Source organism: Elephantulus edwardii, unplaced genomic scaffold, assembly GCF_000299155.1.
Source record: "Elephantulus edwardii isolate Elephantulus edwardi_28Jun2011 unplaced genomic scaffold, EleEdw1.0 scaffold00090, whole genome shotgun sequence".
NCBI lineage: Eukaryota > Metazoa > Chordata > Mammalia > Macroscelidea > Macroscelididae > Elephantulus > Elephantulus edwardii.
Genome location: NW_006399840.1, coordinates 7,423,345 through 7,441,732, shown reverse-complemented (window position 1 = coordinate 7,441,732; position 18,388 = coordinate 7,423,345). Strand labels below are relative to the sequence as shown.

The window sequence follows — 18,388 nt, the reverse complement described above, 5'->3', positions numbered from 1 at the left end:
CTGTGTACATCAAAAACATTTTACATCAGAGTGGAAAGAAAACCCATCGACTAGGGACAAAGGAAAAACTTCCAAACATTTGGCATTACCATCTCAGACAAGGGTCTGATAACAAAAGTTTAAATACTACCAGACCTCCACAAGAAAAAGATTGATAATCCAATTACAAAATGGGCAAACGACATGGAAAAGAACATGAGGAACACATTTAAATGGCAAACAAACACATGGTGAAGTGCTCAAAAATCACTGGCAATAAAAGAAATGCAAACCAAAACCACAACAAGATACTATCAAACTCCAGTGGCAGTGACAAAGTTAAACAGGACAGCAAGCTATCAATTTTTGAGAGGATATGAAGAAATTAGAACTCTCATACACTTTTAATGGGAATGTAAAATCGTACAGCCACTCTGGAAAGTTGCTTGGTGTTTCTTAAAAAATCTGAATATAGAGATTCCATATGATCCAACTATTCCACTGCCAGGAATATACCCCAAGGAAATTAGAACTGAGACACAAACGAAGATTTGTACACCCATGTTCATAACAGCATTATTTACCATTAAAAGAACATAAAAATGTTCAAATACAACTGAATGGGTTGAAAAAGTGTGGTTCTTTCACAGAATGGAATACTATGCAGTAATCAGGAACAATTTTAAAAAATACTACATAACTTGGGATATACCAGAGAGTATGATGTTGAGTGAACTAACTCAAGTCTCATAAGGACAAATGTTGCATGAGATCATTATTGTAAAAACAGAAGGATGACTAGTAAAATATGTGTAAGAGTCTGAGCTGGGGGAAGGGTTGGAATCAGAGGGATGAGGATAGGTAGGGGGAAATCACAGTGTCACACAATTTGATGAGTAGAGGGAGGAGTCAAGGAAATGGGAAAGTTCTTGTGGAGACCTGAAATGATGGAGTAATGGTGAAAGTAGTCCAATGTTGTTTTTATGTTCTATAGTATAGAGTTAGAATTGACCCAAAGCTCACCCTCTGGTAGGTTTTCAGAGGCAGTTAATTGCATGGGAAGAAAGTGCCCATCTTTCTCTCACAGAACAGCTGGTGGCCTTGAACCATGTGGCTTTGAGTTTGCAGCACAGCTTCTTGTCACTATGTTACAATAGTGCCAGCAAAGAATGGCATACACCCCCAAAAAACCCACTATGTGCATGAATAAAACACAATGTATGTGAAAAATTATATGCATGACAATAAAAATACAGAGGTGAGAAAAATATACAGCCTTTGATGTACATGTTCTTGAATTTAAAGCACTCATTGTTTTCTTGTTCCTGAGTGTTTAAATCACCGCCTCTTTATCTACAAATGCCACATGATCACAATGAAATGTTCTAGAATTTTGATTCCTTGCAATGTGATTAATAATTTATTATAATCTACACAGATGAATGCCTTTGTATTGTCAACACAGGTAAACATATTTCTGATATTCTCTGCTTTCTTACCTCTGACATTATTTTTTTTATTAATTGTTTTTTTAAATTTTATTATTGTTGTGTGTGTGTACCGTCAAATCAGATCTGACAGGTACAGGAGGAGATTGTTCCTCCTTCTGTGACAGAGCATCTGGTGGATTCGAACCATACACGTTTGGGATTGCAGTGCAGCTTCTTGCCACTAGACCACCAGAGTATTCTTGTAAATCTCTTTCCTCTTTAATATTAGGAATTTAGCAAAGGTAAGAGAAACAAATGAACTCAATTTTGAACAACCTTGGAATACATTTTGAATGATATTTTATTAAATTTCTCTTTGTTTTTCTACCATTAAAATTGAAATGAAAAACTCTAGAATAGGAAACCTATTGCTTTTCCAGCAAACACAACTGATTTAGTTCGTCATTGTCACTGAGTCAGAATCAACTCATAACTGACCTTCCACACAGTTTTAACAGGAGGGGTGAGCCCATCTTTCTCTCTCAGAGCTGCTGGTTGATTCAAACCTGGCAGGCTGGCCTTAGGTTATCAGCCCAACTCTCTGTCGACTAATAAGCTGAAAGAGATCCCTCTGATGAACATAAATAGTGAAAATGCAAATGTCTTTGTAAGAAATCTAATTGTAAAAGAGATATTCTCTTCAGATTTGGGTCCTGTGATGTTCACAATAGCTCATCACAGAAAACTCAGAATGATGTTAAATTGTGTTTGAGACTTGTACATGTTTGCATCAAGATAATAGAATTAAAATAGAAAAGTAATTTGTCACATACACGCACACACATACACTTTCTTTATACTTACTTCTTTATTTTTCCCCCCTAAGGGATCTCCAGTAGAAGTTACAACAACTAATGATAATAGTAAACAATATAACGATGGAAAATGGCATGAAATAATTGCTATTAGGCATCAGGCAACTGGCCAAATCACTCTTGATGGGCAGTATACAGGTAAGAACTTACTTGATATTTAAGTAGTTCTATTGATAAGTTGATATTTCTATAATTTCCCTTTGTTTATATTTTTATGCGTCTTCTTTCTCCCGTCATCTCCACTCAATTTCATCTCAATTGCTGTTGAATTTGCCTTCTGGGTGCTGCTACAATGATGCCTGACAACCAGTTTCTCATACAGAGAGGGCTTTAGTGAAGCAAAAATAAGAGCAAAAGCACCAGTAGCAATCTTGTGTCTATGACAGTATTCTACAATTTGTAAGGGCTTTTTTCTTGTGTTCTCTCATGTTTCTTTTGACCTTCACAAGGCGAGTATAATAAAGTAGAGGTTATCTGCATTGTAGAGTGGAGAAAAACAAGGCTTAGAAAAGTTAAATGAGATTCCTCTAGTGTATTGAGTTCTTAGGCAGCATTCTTCGAACACAGGCTGTTTTTGTGTTTCCAAACAGAATTATTTTTTTCTACTTTATTCTATCTACTATCATCATTTAATTATCAAACAGTTGCAATAGCTGCATGGTGATGCATCATTTTATTAACTCATTTATAAAATATATAATTTAAATGACCACCTATTATGTATCAAGTATTGTTCTAAGCACTGTTGGTACAAAGAGCAAACAGAACATTGCAAAACTTGCTTTTCAGGAAAAGGACAGAATGAAGAAATATTAAATAAGTATCAGATGGTGGTAAATTTGGAGAACAATAAAGTAGGATGAAGGGAAAGGGATGTGTATGCATTTGTATCTCTAAGTATTTGTATCTCTACATTTGTGCATTGTGGCGGACTATTATACACAGAAGGAGGTCTGGTGGTGCTGTGTTTAAGCACTTTTCTGCGAAACAAAAGGTCTATGGTTCAACCGTGCTAGTTACTCAGGGAGAAAGATAAGACAGTCTTATTTGTAAAGATTGGCTGTCTTGGAAACTCTAAAAGGCAATTCTGTTCTGTCCTACAGAGTCACTATGAGTATAATTGAATAGGTTGCACTAGTTTGGGCTTTTATAGCAGTGTAGTTGCATAATAACCTCTGTGAAAAAATGATGTTTGAGCAGAAATTTGGGGGAGTAGACAGAAAAAAATTCCAATTATTCAGTCATCAAGGAAAATCATGTCTAGGTCAGGGAAACAAAGATGGCAGGCCATGAGCTAAAAGCTTACCATATGTGGCATACCAGAAACCAACACAGAGGTCACTGTGGAATAGGCCCTAGTGATAAACCAAGAGGTCAGAGAAGCCACTACATCCTCAGCCACTTATGCACCCTAACTCCCAGCCCTCTGTCCATCTCATTGGAGTTCCTAAGGAATCAGTGTAGGTGAAGAGAGAAGAACTCAGAGAATGGAGAGGATCTGGGCCATTCTAACATCAAGATGTTTACTGACGAAGAAGGAAAGTAAGTAGGAAAAGACAATGAGGTAAAGGAAGTATGAGAGAGCAGTGTCCCAAACATGCACTGAAGGATTTCTAATCTATCAAATAAGTAGAAACAGATTATTCTCCTGAGGTTGCCATTTTCACCTTCTTTGCCTATAGGTTCCTCGGCTGCCCTGAATGGCAGCACAGTTATTGGAGATACCACGGGAATTTTTGTGGGAGGTCTGCCACAAGGATACACCATCCTCAGGAAAGATCCTGGTGAGTTTGGTAAAGATTTGGAATTCTGTGCATCACCAAAATAAATAATTAATTGATATGATTTTAAAACATAAATATTAATATTTATCTTCTCTAGATCAAGCTACTGTACCATTATGTTTAAAACATATATTTTATTTTCTTCTATTGTTAGTAGGACCCTGTATTCCTTGTATTTTTATTTTGCACATGTTGTTGTTTATTGGTGCTGAGTTGAACACAACTCATAGAGACTCTACAAATAAAAGGCCTGAAACCTTTCTATAATTATAGTCATTTCTCCAAGTTCATAGAGTTTCCAGAGGCATTTGTTTAGGAAGTGGATGCCACTCCTGCTTCCAGACTTGAGTTAGTTTTAGAGATCCACCAAACACTCCCCTTAATGGTTAGCCATTATGGTGTTTGGCACACGCATAGCACCCTTGTTCCATTATGGCTTATAAAAAAATTTTAAAATCTACTAGTTTATTTACAGAATTCAAATACATTGTTTTCAAAAACAAATTATTTCCATTTCCCTCACCCCCGACCCCAGCAAATTGTCCAACCCCATGACTAATCCCCTCTCCCTGCACATCCTCATTCCTCTGCTTCCAGCCTCTCCCACCCCTCTTGGATCCTTATACTCATTCTACAATAATGGTTTTATACAATATTTATCTTTGTGGGACTGAGTTAGTTCACTCAGCATAATGTTCTCCAGTCCCTCCCAAGTAAGGTAATAATTAACAAAATCATTGCTCCTGTGTGCTTCATATTATTTCATTGTGTGAATGCACCATAATTTCTCAACCCATTTGCTTGTGGTTGGACATTTGGCCTGTTTCCATGTTCTTGAGACGGTGAATAATGCTGCTGTGAACATTGGGGTATAAATATAAATTACAAAACAGGCAAAAGACCTGTAAAGAATGTTCACGGAGGAAGATATTCAAATGGCAAACAGACACATGAAGAAATGCTCCAAATCACTGGCAATGAGAGACAAGCAAGTCAAAACCACTAAGAGGTACTATTACTCCATTAACAGTGGCAAAGTTTAACAAGACAACAAGTAATAAATGTTGGAGACGATGTGGCGAGAAATGAACTCTTAAATATTATTCGTGGGATTGTAAAATGGTACACGCATTCTGGAAGGCAGTTTGGTGCTTCCTCAAAAAGCTGAACATAGACATTCCATATGACTCAGCTATTCCACTACTTGGAATGGAGGCACAAACTGAGATTTGTACACCAGTATGGCATTTGAAACCCAGATAGCACAAGATTCAGTGTTACACCAAATTGATCAGAGTGCTGTATGACTTAGAAGGATGTTCCTCCAAAATATAGTAACAAGGGATTAAAATATTGTCCCTCAGGCCCAACTTTTAAATATAAGGCCTGCCTAGGAGATCTTGTTTACTCTAAACAAGGGACTTAAAAAACAGCCAAACAATCCATGCAGATCCTCAACCAAAGCAAGAGCACCGTCATACAGACTCCAGCCATTGTATCCAACTCCAAAATGGAGACAAGGGGCTTCGTGTTGTACGTTGTTGTTAAATGCCATCTAGTACCAACCCTATAACAAAAGAACTGTTGTCCTTCTTCTAAGTTCATAGAGTTTGCACATAGTTTTTAATATATAAGAACTCATTAAACTTTAGCTCAATCAAATTATACTAATTTCAGCTACAGGTGTCTTATATTAAGGCTTATGCATAGATCTTTCTAATATTGTAACTTAAATTTAAAACAACAAAGAAATGAAAAGCCAGAGATGATATACATGTCAAATAGAATTATACTCCAAAATGAAAGAACAAATTTCCTGGAGTACTTACTTTCTGGCAAGTATTAAACCAGTTCCTGCATACCATAAATGAATAAAAATGTGGTCTTTTAAAAAAATGAAGATACAAGTATTTAAACACATCATTTCAATATAATTATATCATTGTAATATGGACAAAATACTTTTCTTTGTTTTAGGACAAGAAGAGAAAAATGTACTCTAAACTAATAAAAGCAAATATGAACAAAATTATCTTTATAGAGAAAAAATAACCCTTGAAATATTATTGTTGTTATTTTGAGTTGGAACTGACTCACAACTAATCCTCCAATGGGTTTTCAGAGGCAGTTAATTGCACAGGAGTAGATTACCCGTCCTTCTATGGAGCAGCTAGTGGATTTGAAGTGGATGCCTTTGGAATTGTGGTCTTCAAATCAGGATAAAAAAGACCAAAAGAAGTACTAATTTTCAGTGGATTTTGGATAGAAGTACATTAAGATCCTCAAGCCTGACCAGAAATATCTCTAGAATAAAGGAGATAATTTGCTCAATTACTTTAGACTGATAGAGCTCTCTGAAACATTCACATAGGTCCACACAGAGTCTCACACTTAATAGTCAGTCCCATTCAGAGCCCTTGTTCTATTTCTGTATCAAGAAGACTTGTGCGCTATCGTTGGTTCAGACACCAGGTTACAAAATACTCTTCTTAGACTGAGCATATCTATCTAATAACTAAGTAATTTGACAAATATATGTGAATTGACTTTTTAATACTTTTACTGCAGGTAAATTATTGCCCTAGAATTAAGTTATCAACCAACCTTTGGGCATATAGCAAAGATTGTTACTACTTTACAAAGTAGGCCCTGAACAACTAGTCAGGTCCTTGCTGCCTGGCTCACCTTCTGACATATTATCGTTATTATTACTATAATTATTTTGCTTTTTTCTACTCTCTCATTGGCTAACTTTCTTCCCTACATCCCTTTTTTTGACTGTGCTTGTGGCATAAAACTCCAAAAGTCTACTCCTGTTGAGTTGACAGTGTCTTATCTGACCCTCCAGAGAGTTTTTGAAGGCTATAAATTTCAGAAAAATAAATTGTGATCTTTCTTCCAAGGAGCTGTAAGTTGATTCAAACTGTGAGTGAGGCACAGCCTTTGTATTGGCACTTTAACTCCCTCTGGACTACACCACCAAGTAGCAATATAGCTGTTATATATTGTTGTTAGCTGCCGTCAAGTTGAATATGACTCACAGCGATCCTATGTACAACAGATCTGAATCTTGTCTTATCCTGTGCCATCCTCACTGTCTCTAACACACTTGAGCCCATTGCTGCAGTCATTATGTCAATTCATCTTGATGGAAGTCTTCCTCTCTTTTGCTGACCATTTCAAGCATGATGTCTGTCCTTTAAAAAACAAAAACAACAGCCTCTCTTAGCAAAATGTCCAAAGTATGAGTGGCATCTTGGTCATCTTTGCCTCCAAGGAGCATTCTGGTTGCATTTTTTCCAAGACATAACTATGTTCTTTCAGCAGTCCATAGGATATTCTTCTCTAACATCACTTCTCAAAGGCATCAATTCTTTTTCTTTATTATTCATTGTCAAGCTCTCATACACATAGAAAATAACTGATAAAACAGTATCTTGATTCAGGTAAACATTAGTCTTCAAAATGACATCATTGCTATCCAGTATATCCGAGAGGTCCCTGGCTTTGAGCTTTCCTAAAGCAGTATTGTTGTTGTTATGTACTGTCAAATTGCTTGTGACTCATAGTGACCCTATGTACAATTGCTCCAAAGCCTGCCCTATCCTGATCTAATCTCACAGCCTCTGGCACACCTATCCCTATAACCCTCTACCGATCTATCTCATATAGGATCTTCCTTTCCTGGGCTGCCCCTCTATCTTTCAGACCTTGATGTCCTTCTTCAGGGATTGGTCCCTCCTGGCAGCATGCCCAAATTATGTAAGACAAAGCCTCAAGCAAGGTGAAATCATTAAGCGTTTCAATTCTTTGTCCATCTACCATGATGTTGCCTATTGGTTCAGTGGTAAGGAGCTTTGTTTTCTTGATGCTAAGATGCAATCCATATTGAAGGCTATAGTTTTGATCTTCTACAACAAGTATTTCAGGTTCCCTTTGCTTTCAACAAATAAATTTGTGTCATCTGTATAGCACAGGTTAATAATACTGACTCTTCCTCCAATCTTGATGCCACATTCTTCTTCACAGAGTCTGACTTTATGAATTATTTTCGCAGCATACTTATTGTATAGGTATAGAGAAAGGATACATTTCTGAAGCATACCCATCCCAATGCTAAAGCATAGAGTGTTCTCTTGTTCCTTTCAGGCAACAGATTCTTCGTCTAGTTATGTTATGTTGTTGTTATGTGTTGTTGAGTCGCTTGTGACTCATAGCGACTCTATGTACATGAGCCCTTAAATCTGCTCTGTCCTGTGCCAATCTCACTGTTTCCAATACACCCATCCCAATTACCCCAATCACTGAATCAATCCACCTCATAGAGGGCCTTCCCCTCCTGCGCTGTTCCTCCACCCTCCCAAACATGATGTCCCTTTCCAAGGACTGGTCCCTTCTTACAACATGTCCAAAATATGTCAGACAAAGCCTCAGAATCCTTGCCTCTAAGGAGCAGCTTCATTTAACCCTCTCCAGGATGAATCTGTTTGTTTTCTTGGCAGTCTATGGTACCCTCAATACTCCTCTCCAGCACCACAGCTCAAAGGCATCAATTCTCCTTCTATCCTCCCTAGTCATTGTCCAATTCTCTGATGCATAATAAGTGATTGCAAAGACCATGGCCTGTATCAGATGCACCTTCATCTCCAGAGTGACACCATTGCTCTTTAGTACTTTAGAGAGGTCCCTAACAGCAGACTTTCCCATCACAATATGTCTTTTAATTTCCTAACTGCTGGTGCTAAGAGTGTTGACTGTGGATCCAAGCAAACTAAAGCTGTGAACAATGACAATATCTTCACCATCCATCCTGATGCTACCAATTGGTCCAGTGGTGAGAATGTTTGTCATCTTGACATTAGCCTCAATCCATACTGAAGGCTGTGGTCCTTGACCCTCTGCAGCAAGTGCTTCAGGTCCTCCTCAGTTTCAGCAAGCAGGGTTGTGTCATCTGCATAATGCATAAAAGCATAGTTAATTGTTCTGTGATTTTCATTCTTCTCAACGTCCATCATAGTGTGCTACAATCCACACAGTCAAATGCCTTTGTGTACTCAATAAAAAAGATAGACATTCTTTTGATATTCTCTACTTTAAGGTAGGCTCCATCTGACATCAGCAATGATATCTCCAGTGCCATAGCCACTTTCAAATCTATCTTGAGCTTCTGGGATTCCCTGTTAATGTGCTGTTCCAGTTGTTACTGGATGATCGTCAGCAACATATTTTCCTTGTATGTAATATTAATGATATTGTTCAATGACTACCACAATCTTTTGGATCACTTTTCTTATAAATCGGAACAAACCTGAATCTAGGTAGTTGACCAGTCAGCTGTCCTCCAAATTCCCAGGAGAAGACTGGTGAGCATGTCTAGGGTTGTCCATTGCTATTTTGTCTATTCCTGGAGCATTTTTTTTTAATGTCTTCAGCACAGCTTCAATTTTTTCTTTTGTTACAATTGGCTCTTGTTCATTTGGTGCTTCCTAAAATTTTTTCAGTGTTGACCAATTATTTTTGGTACAGTGGCTCGGTTTATTCCTTCCATCTTCTTTTAATGTTTTTTGGATCACCCAAGATTTTGCTCATGGCATCTTTCAGTGTCAAAACTCAAGGCTTGAATTTATTTTGCAGTTCATTCAGCTTGAGAAATGCTAATCTAGTTCTTCCCTTTTAATTTTCTGACTCCAACTCTTTGCATATTTTATTATAATACTCTTCATTGCCTTTTCGAGTTTCCCTTTGAAATCTTTTGTTCATCTTTTTTTACTTCAGTATCTCTTTCCTTTCATTTTGCTTCTTAGTATTTTAATGCAATTTTCACAGGTTTTTTTTCTGATATCCATTTTGGCTTTTTATTCCTCCTCTGTTTTTGTAATGACCTTTGACTCACTTCATGTTATCCCACAGCTCTTGTGGTCTTTGATCAGTGGTGATAAATCCCTCAAATCTGTTAGATATTTTTTTCAATTCAAATGAAACAGACTCAAGGCTATAGTTTGTTTCATGTGGATTTGTTTTAGTCTTCTTTATCTTCAATTTAATTTGTACATGAGTAAGTGCTGGTTCTTATCACTGGACTGATAGCCAGTGTCATGATGGATTGAGGGGAGATTGAAACTGTCAACAACTTTATCTTACTTAGATCCACAAATAACTTCTGTAGTATCAGCAGTCAAAATGTAAGGAGGCACATTGCAGTAGGAAAATCTGCAGTTAGAGACCTCCCCAAATTATTGAGAAGTAATGATGTCAGTTTGAAGACTAAGGTGTATTTGATTCAGGCCATGATCTTTCTGATCACTTGCTATGCAACTGAGAGTGAGACAATGAATAAGGATGTTAGAAGAAGAATTGATGCCTTTGAGCTGTAGTATTGGAGAAGAGCACTGAACACCCCATGGATAGCTGAAAGAACAAACAAATATGTCTTGGAGAGAGCCAAGCTAGAGTGCTCTTTGGAGGCAAAAATGATGAGACTTTGTGATGGTGAGCTTCTCCAATGATTTTTTTTTAAGATGTAGACAATCTGATTACTGTGCAGAACATCAGGTAGCTATCGTATTAGAGGAAAAACTCAGAACTCAGATAAAATGCACTCAGTTATGAGGATAATTGGCAGTTTACCATTAATAATTGTAACGTTGAATTTATGAACTATGAATTTAGGAAAATTGGAAGTTGTCAAAAGTGAAATGTAACACAGGAAGATCAACATTCTAGGCATTAATGAACTGAAATGGACTGACATGGGCCATTCTGAATCATTTGATCATATGACCTACTTTGCTGAAATGGAAAAACTGAGGAGGTGTGGTGTGGCATTCATAAGGAAAGCTACAATTTCAAGGTCTGTCTTAAAATACAATTATGTGTTGTTTGTTTTTATGTACGGTAACATTGGAACAGACCCATAGCTGACCCTCCAGCAGGTTTCCAGAGGCAGTTAATCACACAGGAAGAGATTGTCCATCTTTCTCCTATAGAGCAGCTGGTGGATTCAAACCACATGCCTTCAGTGTTACAGTGCAGCTTTTACCACTAGACCATCAGAGCTCCCATAGGAGTATATGCATAGGCATACGAGGAACACCTGTTAACACAACTATTATTCAAATATATACACTTACAACTAAAGCCAAAGAAGAGGAAATTGGGGATTTCTACAAAATTTTACAGTCAGAAATTGATCAAACATGCAATCAATATGCTTTAATAACTATGAGAGACTGGAGTGCAAAAGTTGGAATCAATGAAGGAATGATAATCAGAAAGCATGGACTTAATGACAGAGATAAAACAGGAGAGTAGACGATTGAATTTTGTACATTAAGTGATTTATTAATAGCAAATACTATATTTTTTTAAATTTTTTTAATTACTATTTGTGTGTGTGTACCATCAAATCGGATCAGACTGGTATAGGAGGAGATTGTCCTTCCTTCTCTAGCAGAGTATCTGGTGGATTCGAACCACACTCCTCTGGGATTGCAGTGGAGCTTCTTGCTACTGGGCCACCAGAACTTGCCAGAAAATTCTATTTTTAAGAAACACCAAAGGGATATTTGCTGTATAATAAGCCTAAATATACCTTAAAGTGAGATGTTGGGCTGCTAACCAAAGGTCAGCAGTTGGAAACCACCAGTGGTTCTGTGGGCAAAAGATACTACAATCTCCTCTCATAGATAAATGTTTACAAAAGCCTCAGAAATCCACTGAGGCAATTCTCTGTCCTGTAGGGTCTTATGAGTTGAAATCAACTTCACTACTGTGGATAGCTTGGGAGAACTAGCTTATCTAGAAACTTCTTAAGTTTAGTTCAATACTGTACTGAATATAGAACCTAGAAATGAACTCTTTTAATCTCTTGAGAAACAGAATGATTCATGAAGTACACTAAGCTATAAACTACAATTTAGTAGAACAACTCCCTCCAAATCATTAAAAAATTTTTGTTATGGATTCTATAATGTTCCTAGCTTTTTTAAAAATGAATTTTATAGTCTGTGTCTTTACTTCAAGGTTCCTGATCCACCTTTGGTTGATTTTTGTAAGTCTTGTTTAAGTATTCTTCAGATCGTTTTCTAGTGTTTTCAAGACCATTTGTCAAAGAGTCTGTCATTTACCCACTTAACTGGTTCACTGATTTCGTATCCTTGTTGTTGACCATAGATGGACAAGCTCATTTCTGGGTTCTCAGCTCCATTACATTGGTCTATTCATCTGTCACTGTACCAATACTATGCTGTCTTGATTACCACAGATGTGTAAGTAGGTTTTATGATTAGGGTGTGTGAGGTCTCCTATTTGCTTATTTAAGATCTCTTTTCATTCCAGACAAAATTTGAAATTCCCTTTTCCATCTTGTTGAAGAATTGAATGGTATCTGCATTGAGATTGCATTGAACTTGTAGATTGCCTTTGGTAGAATCATCATTTTCATGATACTGAGTTTATTATCCATGAGTATGGTATATTCTTCCATTTTTATAAGCCTCCTATAGTTTCTTAGAGGAATGTTTTATAATTTCTTTGTAGAGGCCTTTTGTGTCTCTAGTTAGAATTGTTCCTGAGTATTTCATTTTCTGATTAAGTATTGTAATTGGTATTGTTTTTCTTAGTTCCATTTCAATATTCTCTTTGTTATAAGTTGGAGAAATCCAACTGATTTTTGCATGTTTATCTTGTATCCTTCTACTTAGCTGAATTTGTCGACTAAGTCCAATAAGTTCCTTGCTGAATCTTTAGGGTTTTCTAAACATACTATCATATCATGATATGCATATAGAGATAGCATATATCATCTGCATATAGAGATAGTTACCCTCTCTTTATCCATTGTATGCCTTTTATTTCCTTCTTTTGCCTTATTGCTCTTGCTAAAACTTTCACTATAATATTGAGTAGTGATAATTGGCATCCTTGCATAGTTCTTGTTCTCAAGGGGAACACTTTAAATATTTTTCCATTTAAAATTATGTTAGCTCTTGGTTTTGCATATATACTATTCACTATGTTGAGGAGGTTTCCTTCTATTCCTATTTTATTGAGTGTTTTAATCAGGAAGGGGTGTTGGATTTTGTCAAAAAGATTTTCCTGCATCAATAGATAAGATCAAGTGACTCTTGTTCTTTGCTTTGTCAAAATGATGACTTGATTGTTTTTTCATACCTGTTACAAATCTCATTTGGTCATGATGATTTTTTTTAACATATATACTGTTGGATTCTATTGGGAAAGATTTTGTTGAGGATTTTCACATCTCTGATCATGAGAGATATTTGTCTATAGTTTTATATTTTGGTGTATTTGTATAGCTTTTGTACCAGGGATATGTTTGCTTCCTAGGATGAGTTTTAGAGTATTCAATTTTTTCTGGTTTCTGAAATAATTATGCAGACTTGGTGATAGATTTTTCTCTTAATATTTAGTAAAATTCACTAGTAAAATCATCTGGTCCCGTGAGACCTTCTACGAATCAAATCCCTATGCATATCAAAATAGTTTTCCAAAAGGTAAAAAGAAAACTCACAAACGAAAAAAAAAATATTTGGCAATGACATATCTGATGAGAAACCATAAATAAAATTTACAAATTACTTAAGCATCTCAAGAAGAAAAAAGTAAACAATCACAAAATGAGCACAAGCTACAAATAAACACTTCAGAGAAGTTTATATGGCAAAAAAATGCATGCAGAAATATACAAAATATCTAGCTAATAGAGAGATGTAAATTAAAATAACTGTACGATATTATCTCCCCTCCAGAAACAATAGCAAAATTCCACAGAGCAGCAAAAACCCCAAGCATTGGTAAGGTTTTAGTGAAACTGGAACTCTTATTCACTACTGATGGGAATGTAAAATGATACAGTCACTATGCAAGGTGGTTTGGCTCTTTCTCAATATGTTGAAAATAGAAATAGCATTTGACGCAGCTATCCTGGGAAAATATCCTCAAAAAAGCAGAACCGTGACTCAAACAGATGTATGCCCACCCATGTATATAGTGGTGTTGTTCATAATAGTGAGGAGATGGAAGCACCCCAACTATCCACCTACAAAGAAACAGGTTGAAACCTGTGGTACTATGCAGATTTCATTCTGAACTCCTGTCATGACAATAATACTTAATCATATATCCCTTTTAAACAATTCTCTCCCTTATCTGTCTCAATGCAGTATACATGATTGTATAACAATGAAAGAATTTTTCTTTTACTTTTCAAAGAGAAGAGTGAACTACGGGGAAAGGGTGGGCAGGGAGAAAAGTGCAACGATGAATGAATGGAAACCCAAAGTCTCTATAAACTTTCATTAAAATTAATAATTAAAAAGAAGAAAAACTGGTACAAAGAAATGGACTGAAAAACTGTGGTACAGTTATACAATAGAATACTACAAACCATTGAGAAACAATGAACTTATGAAACAAATATGACACAACATGGGTGAGACTGGAAGACGTTATGCTGAGTGAAGTGTCTCAAACACAAAAGGACAAATAATGCATAACACCATTGTTACAAAATAGGACTAATGTGGTTGGTTGGTAGGATAATAGGAAAAGAGCGGCTTGATAATGAACACTGCATTGAAACAAATGAGGGGAAGCACTGTCTGAAAGGAATTATGATTAAGCATTTCATGTATGTCAACAATCTTGAGCAAGAGTTGCATTACAAAGTGGACTGAGGGAGAAGGAAGAGAAGAGAATGGAGAATGTGTAACAGTGGATAAATGAAACACCAGCAAACTTCTATCAAAATGACATTAAATTTTTTAAAAAAATAAAATTGTTCAAGGACTTAACATTTTTTAAATTGTTTTTATTATACTAGTTTATTTACAAAATTCTAATACATTGTTTTTCAGACCAGATTCTTCCAATTTCCCTCAATGCCCCCATCCAAATGTGTTACCCCATGATTAATCTACTCCTCTGTCCCCTGTACATCCTTATTCCTCTGCTTTCACCTCCCTCTTTGAGTCCTCATACTCATTCTACAAAAATGGTTTTATACAATATTTGTCCTTGTGGGACTAAGTTAGTGTACTCAGCATAATGCTCTCCAGTCCCTTCCAAGATAGGTAATAATTTACAAAATCATTACTGCTGCGTGCTGCATATTCATCTATTGTATAAATGTACCATAATTTCTCAAACCACTCAGTTGTGATTGGACATCTGGGCTGTTCTTATGTTCTTGCGATGGTGAATAACGCTGCTAGGAGCATTGGTGTACAAGTCTCCATTTGTGTCTCAGTTCTCATAGTCTCAGGGTATATTCCAAGTAGTGGAATAGCTGGGTTGTATGGAATTTCTATATTTAGCTTTTTGAGGAAGTGCCAAACTGCCTTCCAGAATGGCTGTACCATTTCACAATCCCAACAACAATATGTAAGAGTTCCAATCTTTCGACATCCTCTCCAACATTTACTATTTGTTGAAGGACTTAGATTTTTAAAATTATTGGCAGGTAAAATTTGCCGCTTAGCTTAAAAGACATTGTTGTTGTTAAGTGATGTTGAGTTATAGAGGACTCATAGTGTCTCTATGAACTAAAGACCTGAACGCTTGTATAACTTTTATCATTTATCCAAGTTCATAGAGTTTCTGGAGGCAAGCTATTCTGGAAGTGGATGCCACTCCTGCTTCCAAGCTTGTTTTAATCAGAGAGCTCTATCAAATATAGGCATTGTTTATACTATAACACTAAGATTTTCTCATAAAAATCTGTTTCTACTGATATGAAGGACCTCTGATGACTTGGTAGTTAAGAAGATGCACTTGGAACTTATAGACAAGCAGTTCAAAACTACTATCTGCTCCATGCTCCATGGGAGAAAAAGGGGTATTCTCTTCTGAAAACCCACATGAAGGTTAGCTTTGAGTTGATTTCAACTTGAAAATGCATAATAATAACAAGAACTACAGATGTGATGTACCTGAAGCAGGGTTAAGTTTATAAATGTTACCAGTTACCACAGCTGCCCATATAATTAATGTTTACATAAATGGTTAAAACATGCACAGTATATAGAGGTGGTGGAAGCTGCAGCTCATTTAATTTTATAAAATTAATTACTTGAATAAAATCTCTTAAAATAGTAATTTCTTGATATCTTCAACTCCTACAGAGATAAATCAAAAGGGTTTTGTAGGCTGTCTCAAGGATGTGTTTTTTATGAAGCATTTTAATCCCTCTGTTATCTGGGAACCTCTGGAGTGGGAGGATTATGAAGAGAAAATCAACGTGTATAACAGCTGGGAGGGATGCCCCACTTCAGTGAAAGAAGGAGCTCGGTTCCTAGGAAGAGGTAAGGTTCTAAAAAAGACATCTATAGTTATTCACTGTGTTTCTGGTTAGTGAGTATATTTAAATTTCTCCTGTTAAGTTCTCAAACCTCATCTGGAACTAGTATACACAAAAAGATTTGGTTATGCCTCAATACACATAGATATTTTCCTCAATGTTTGCCTATGTAGGAAACACCATAAAACTCAAAACTATATTAATTGGGGCTATGGTAGGGCTTGGTTAGCACATGTTAGTGTAGCAAAAATCTATTTGTAATCTAAATGTTGCCTGGAAATCAGAGTGCAGTCTTACACAGATGATTAAAAAGAGGTGTGGGTTTTTTTTTTAACAAGTTAATACACAAAGACTTGGATATTCCATTCTGCAGCTGATGTGATATTACTAAAAGTAAAATTTCAGCTCTGCAAAGTGTCAGATAAGTCATTGAGGGAAACCTGAGAATAGCCCCACTGTCCAAAGATCAAAAGCTTCAGTAAAATGTTGAGATGTAGCATATATGGCGTATCTCTTCATTCATATTCTCAACATTGGCAGTTGTCCAAGGTGAATGGATGAAAGGACATATGATTTGGTGGGCAGATCTGTTCTCCAAATGAAAACTCACCACACCATCTACATGTTTAACTAAGTTATTTACTATCTATATGTATTTTTTTAATTGCCTTTGGAATAGAAATCTAAACAATGTCATAAACTCTGCTGCTTTTTTCCTTGTTCTTTTCTCATTATTCACTAAGTTCCTCTTGACCAGTGTAACAGTCATTTCAATTCATTCTGTCGCTTTTGTCCAATTACAAAAGGGATTTTTAACACTGATCTGAATCTTCTGTTGTAAGAGATTTACTCAAGTGTACGTCTTAGATTCTTATAATATACTTAGGATGGCAGTGATAATACATTGTTGATGCCAGATAGGGCTGAATTTGTTTCAAGTCACAGCAATATAATATAACAGAAGAATTGCCCCAGAGATTTTCCTAGGACATGATCTTAATGTGAGCAAGTATCCAGATTTTTTGTTTGTTTGTTTGTTTGCTTTTCCCCCTCTGAAGTGTTTTGAAGGGTTCAAATTGCAAACCTTTCTTAGTGAGTGCTTAGCTAGTGTACCACCAGGACTCCTTGATAGTACATTGTTGTTGTCATTGTACTTAGGTATCATCAAATCAACTACCACTCGATTCAAAAAGACCCCATCTACAACAAATGTGAACTATGCTCTATCCTGTGCCATCTTCCTGATCACTGTATGCTTGAGCACATTCTTAAGGTCAATGGGTCAGCCTATCTTGTTGAAGATCTTCCTCACTTTCTCTTACTCTCCATCTTTTCCAACATTAGGCATACTAATATGTATATTTTCTTATCTTTAAAGGGTTCCTGGAGCTTTCTTCATACGTATTTCATGGTGGAATGGACTTTGAGATTTCCTTTAAGTTCCAAACTGACCAACTGAATGGACTGCTTCTTTTTGTTTACAACAAAGATGGACCTGATTTTCTTGCTGTATGTTACTTTGATTTTGCTCTAAAATGCTGACTCAAGATATACAAATCATGTGTTAAAGTCATATACAATTAAGGTTACTTTGCAGATTTTTTTTATTATTTCTACATCCAACTAATTATAGATTTTTGGAATCCTGTCAGTTTGTATTACCAGATCACTATTTTTAATGATGATTATAACTCTTGAATTTATAATTCTGTCAAAATCTATTAGAAACTAAAATAGTTAAAGCACTCCAATTTTGTCATGGCAGATTTGGGATTCTAAGATATTTTCGTTTTATTTCTTTTGTACATTTCTAGATTATGTACTATCAGTTTGAGATATATATATAATATATATGTGATAAATATCTATAAGATAAATGGAATTTCATTCCTTTAGAGGACTTAGTAATTTTTTTTTCATATGTTGTTGTCATTACATGCTGTTGAGTTGCCTGCGACACATAGTAACCCTATTTCCAGCAGCTCTGAAGCTTACCGTGTC

At 36.1% G+C, this 18,388-nt stretch overlaps 1 protein-coding gene across 1 annotated transcript in view; it reads left to right on the top strand.

The window, feature by feature from the left end:
* USH2A (Usher syndrome 2A (autosomal recessive, mild)) overlaps positions 1 to 18,388 on the top strand; it is a 1,454,174-nt gene that overhangs the window by 651,451 nt on the left and 784,335 nt on the right. Inside the window, exons 22-25 of the mRNA XM_006890571.1 lie at positions 2,296 to 2,422; positions 3,967 to 4,068; positions 16,212 to 16,391; positions 17,766 to 17,896. Coding sequence (XP_006890633.1) covers positions 2,296 to 2,422; positions 3,967 to 4,068; positions 16,212 to 16,391; positions 17,766 to 17,896 — 540 coding nt within the window. The remainder of the gene's footprint in view (positions 1 to 2,295; positions 2,423 to 3,966; positions 4,069 to 16,211; positions 16,392 to 17,765; positions 17,897 to 18,388) is intronic.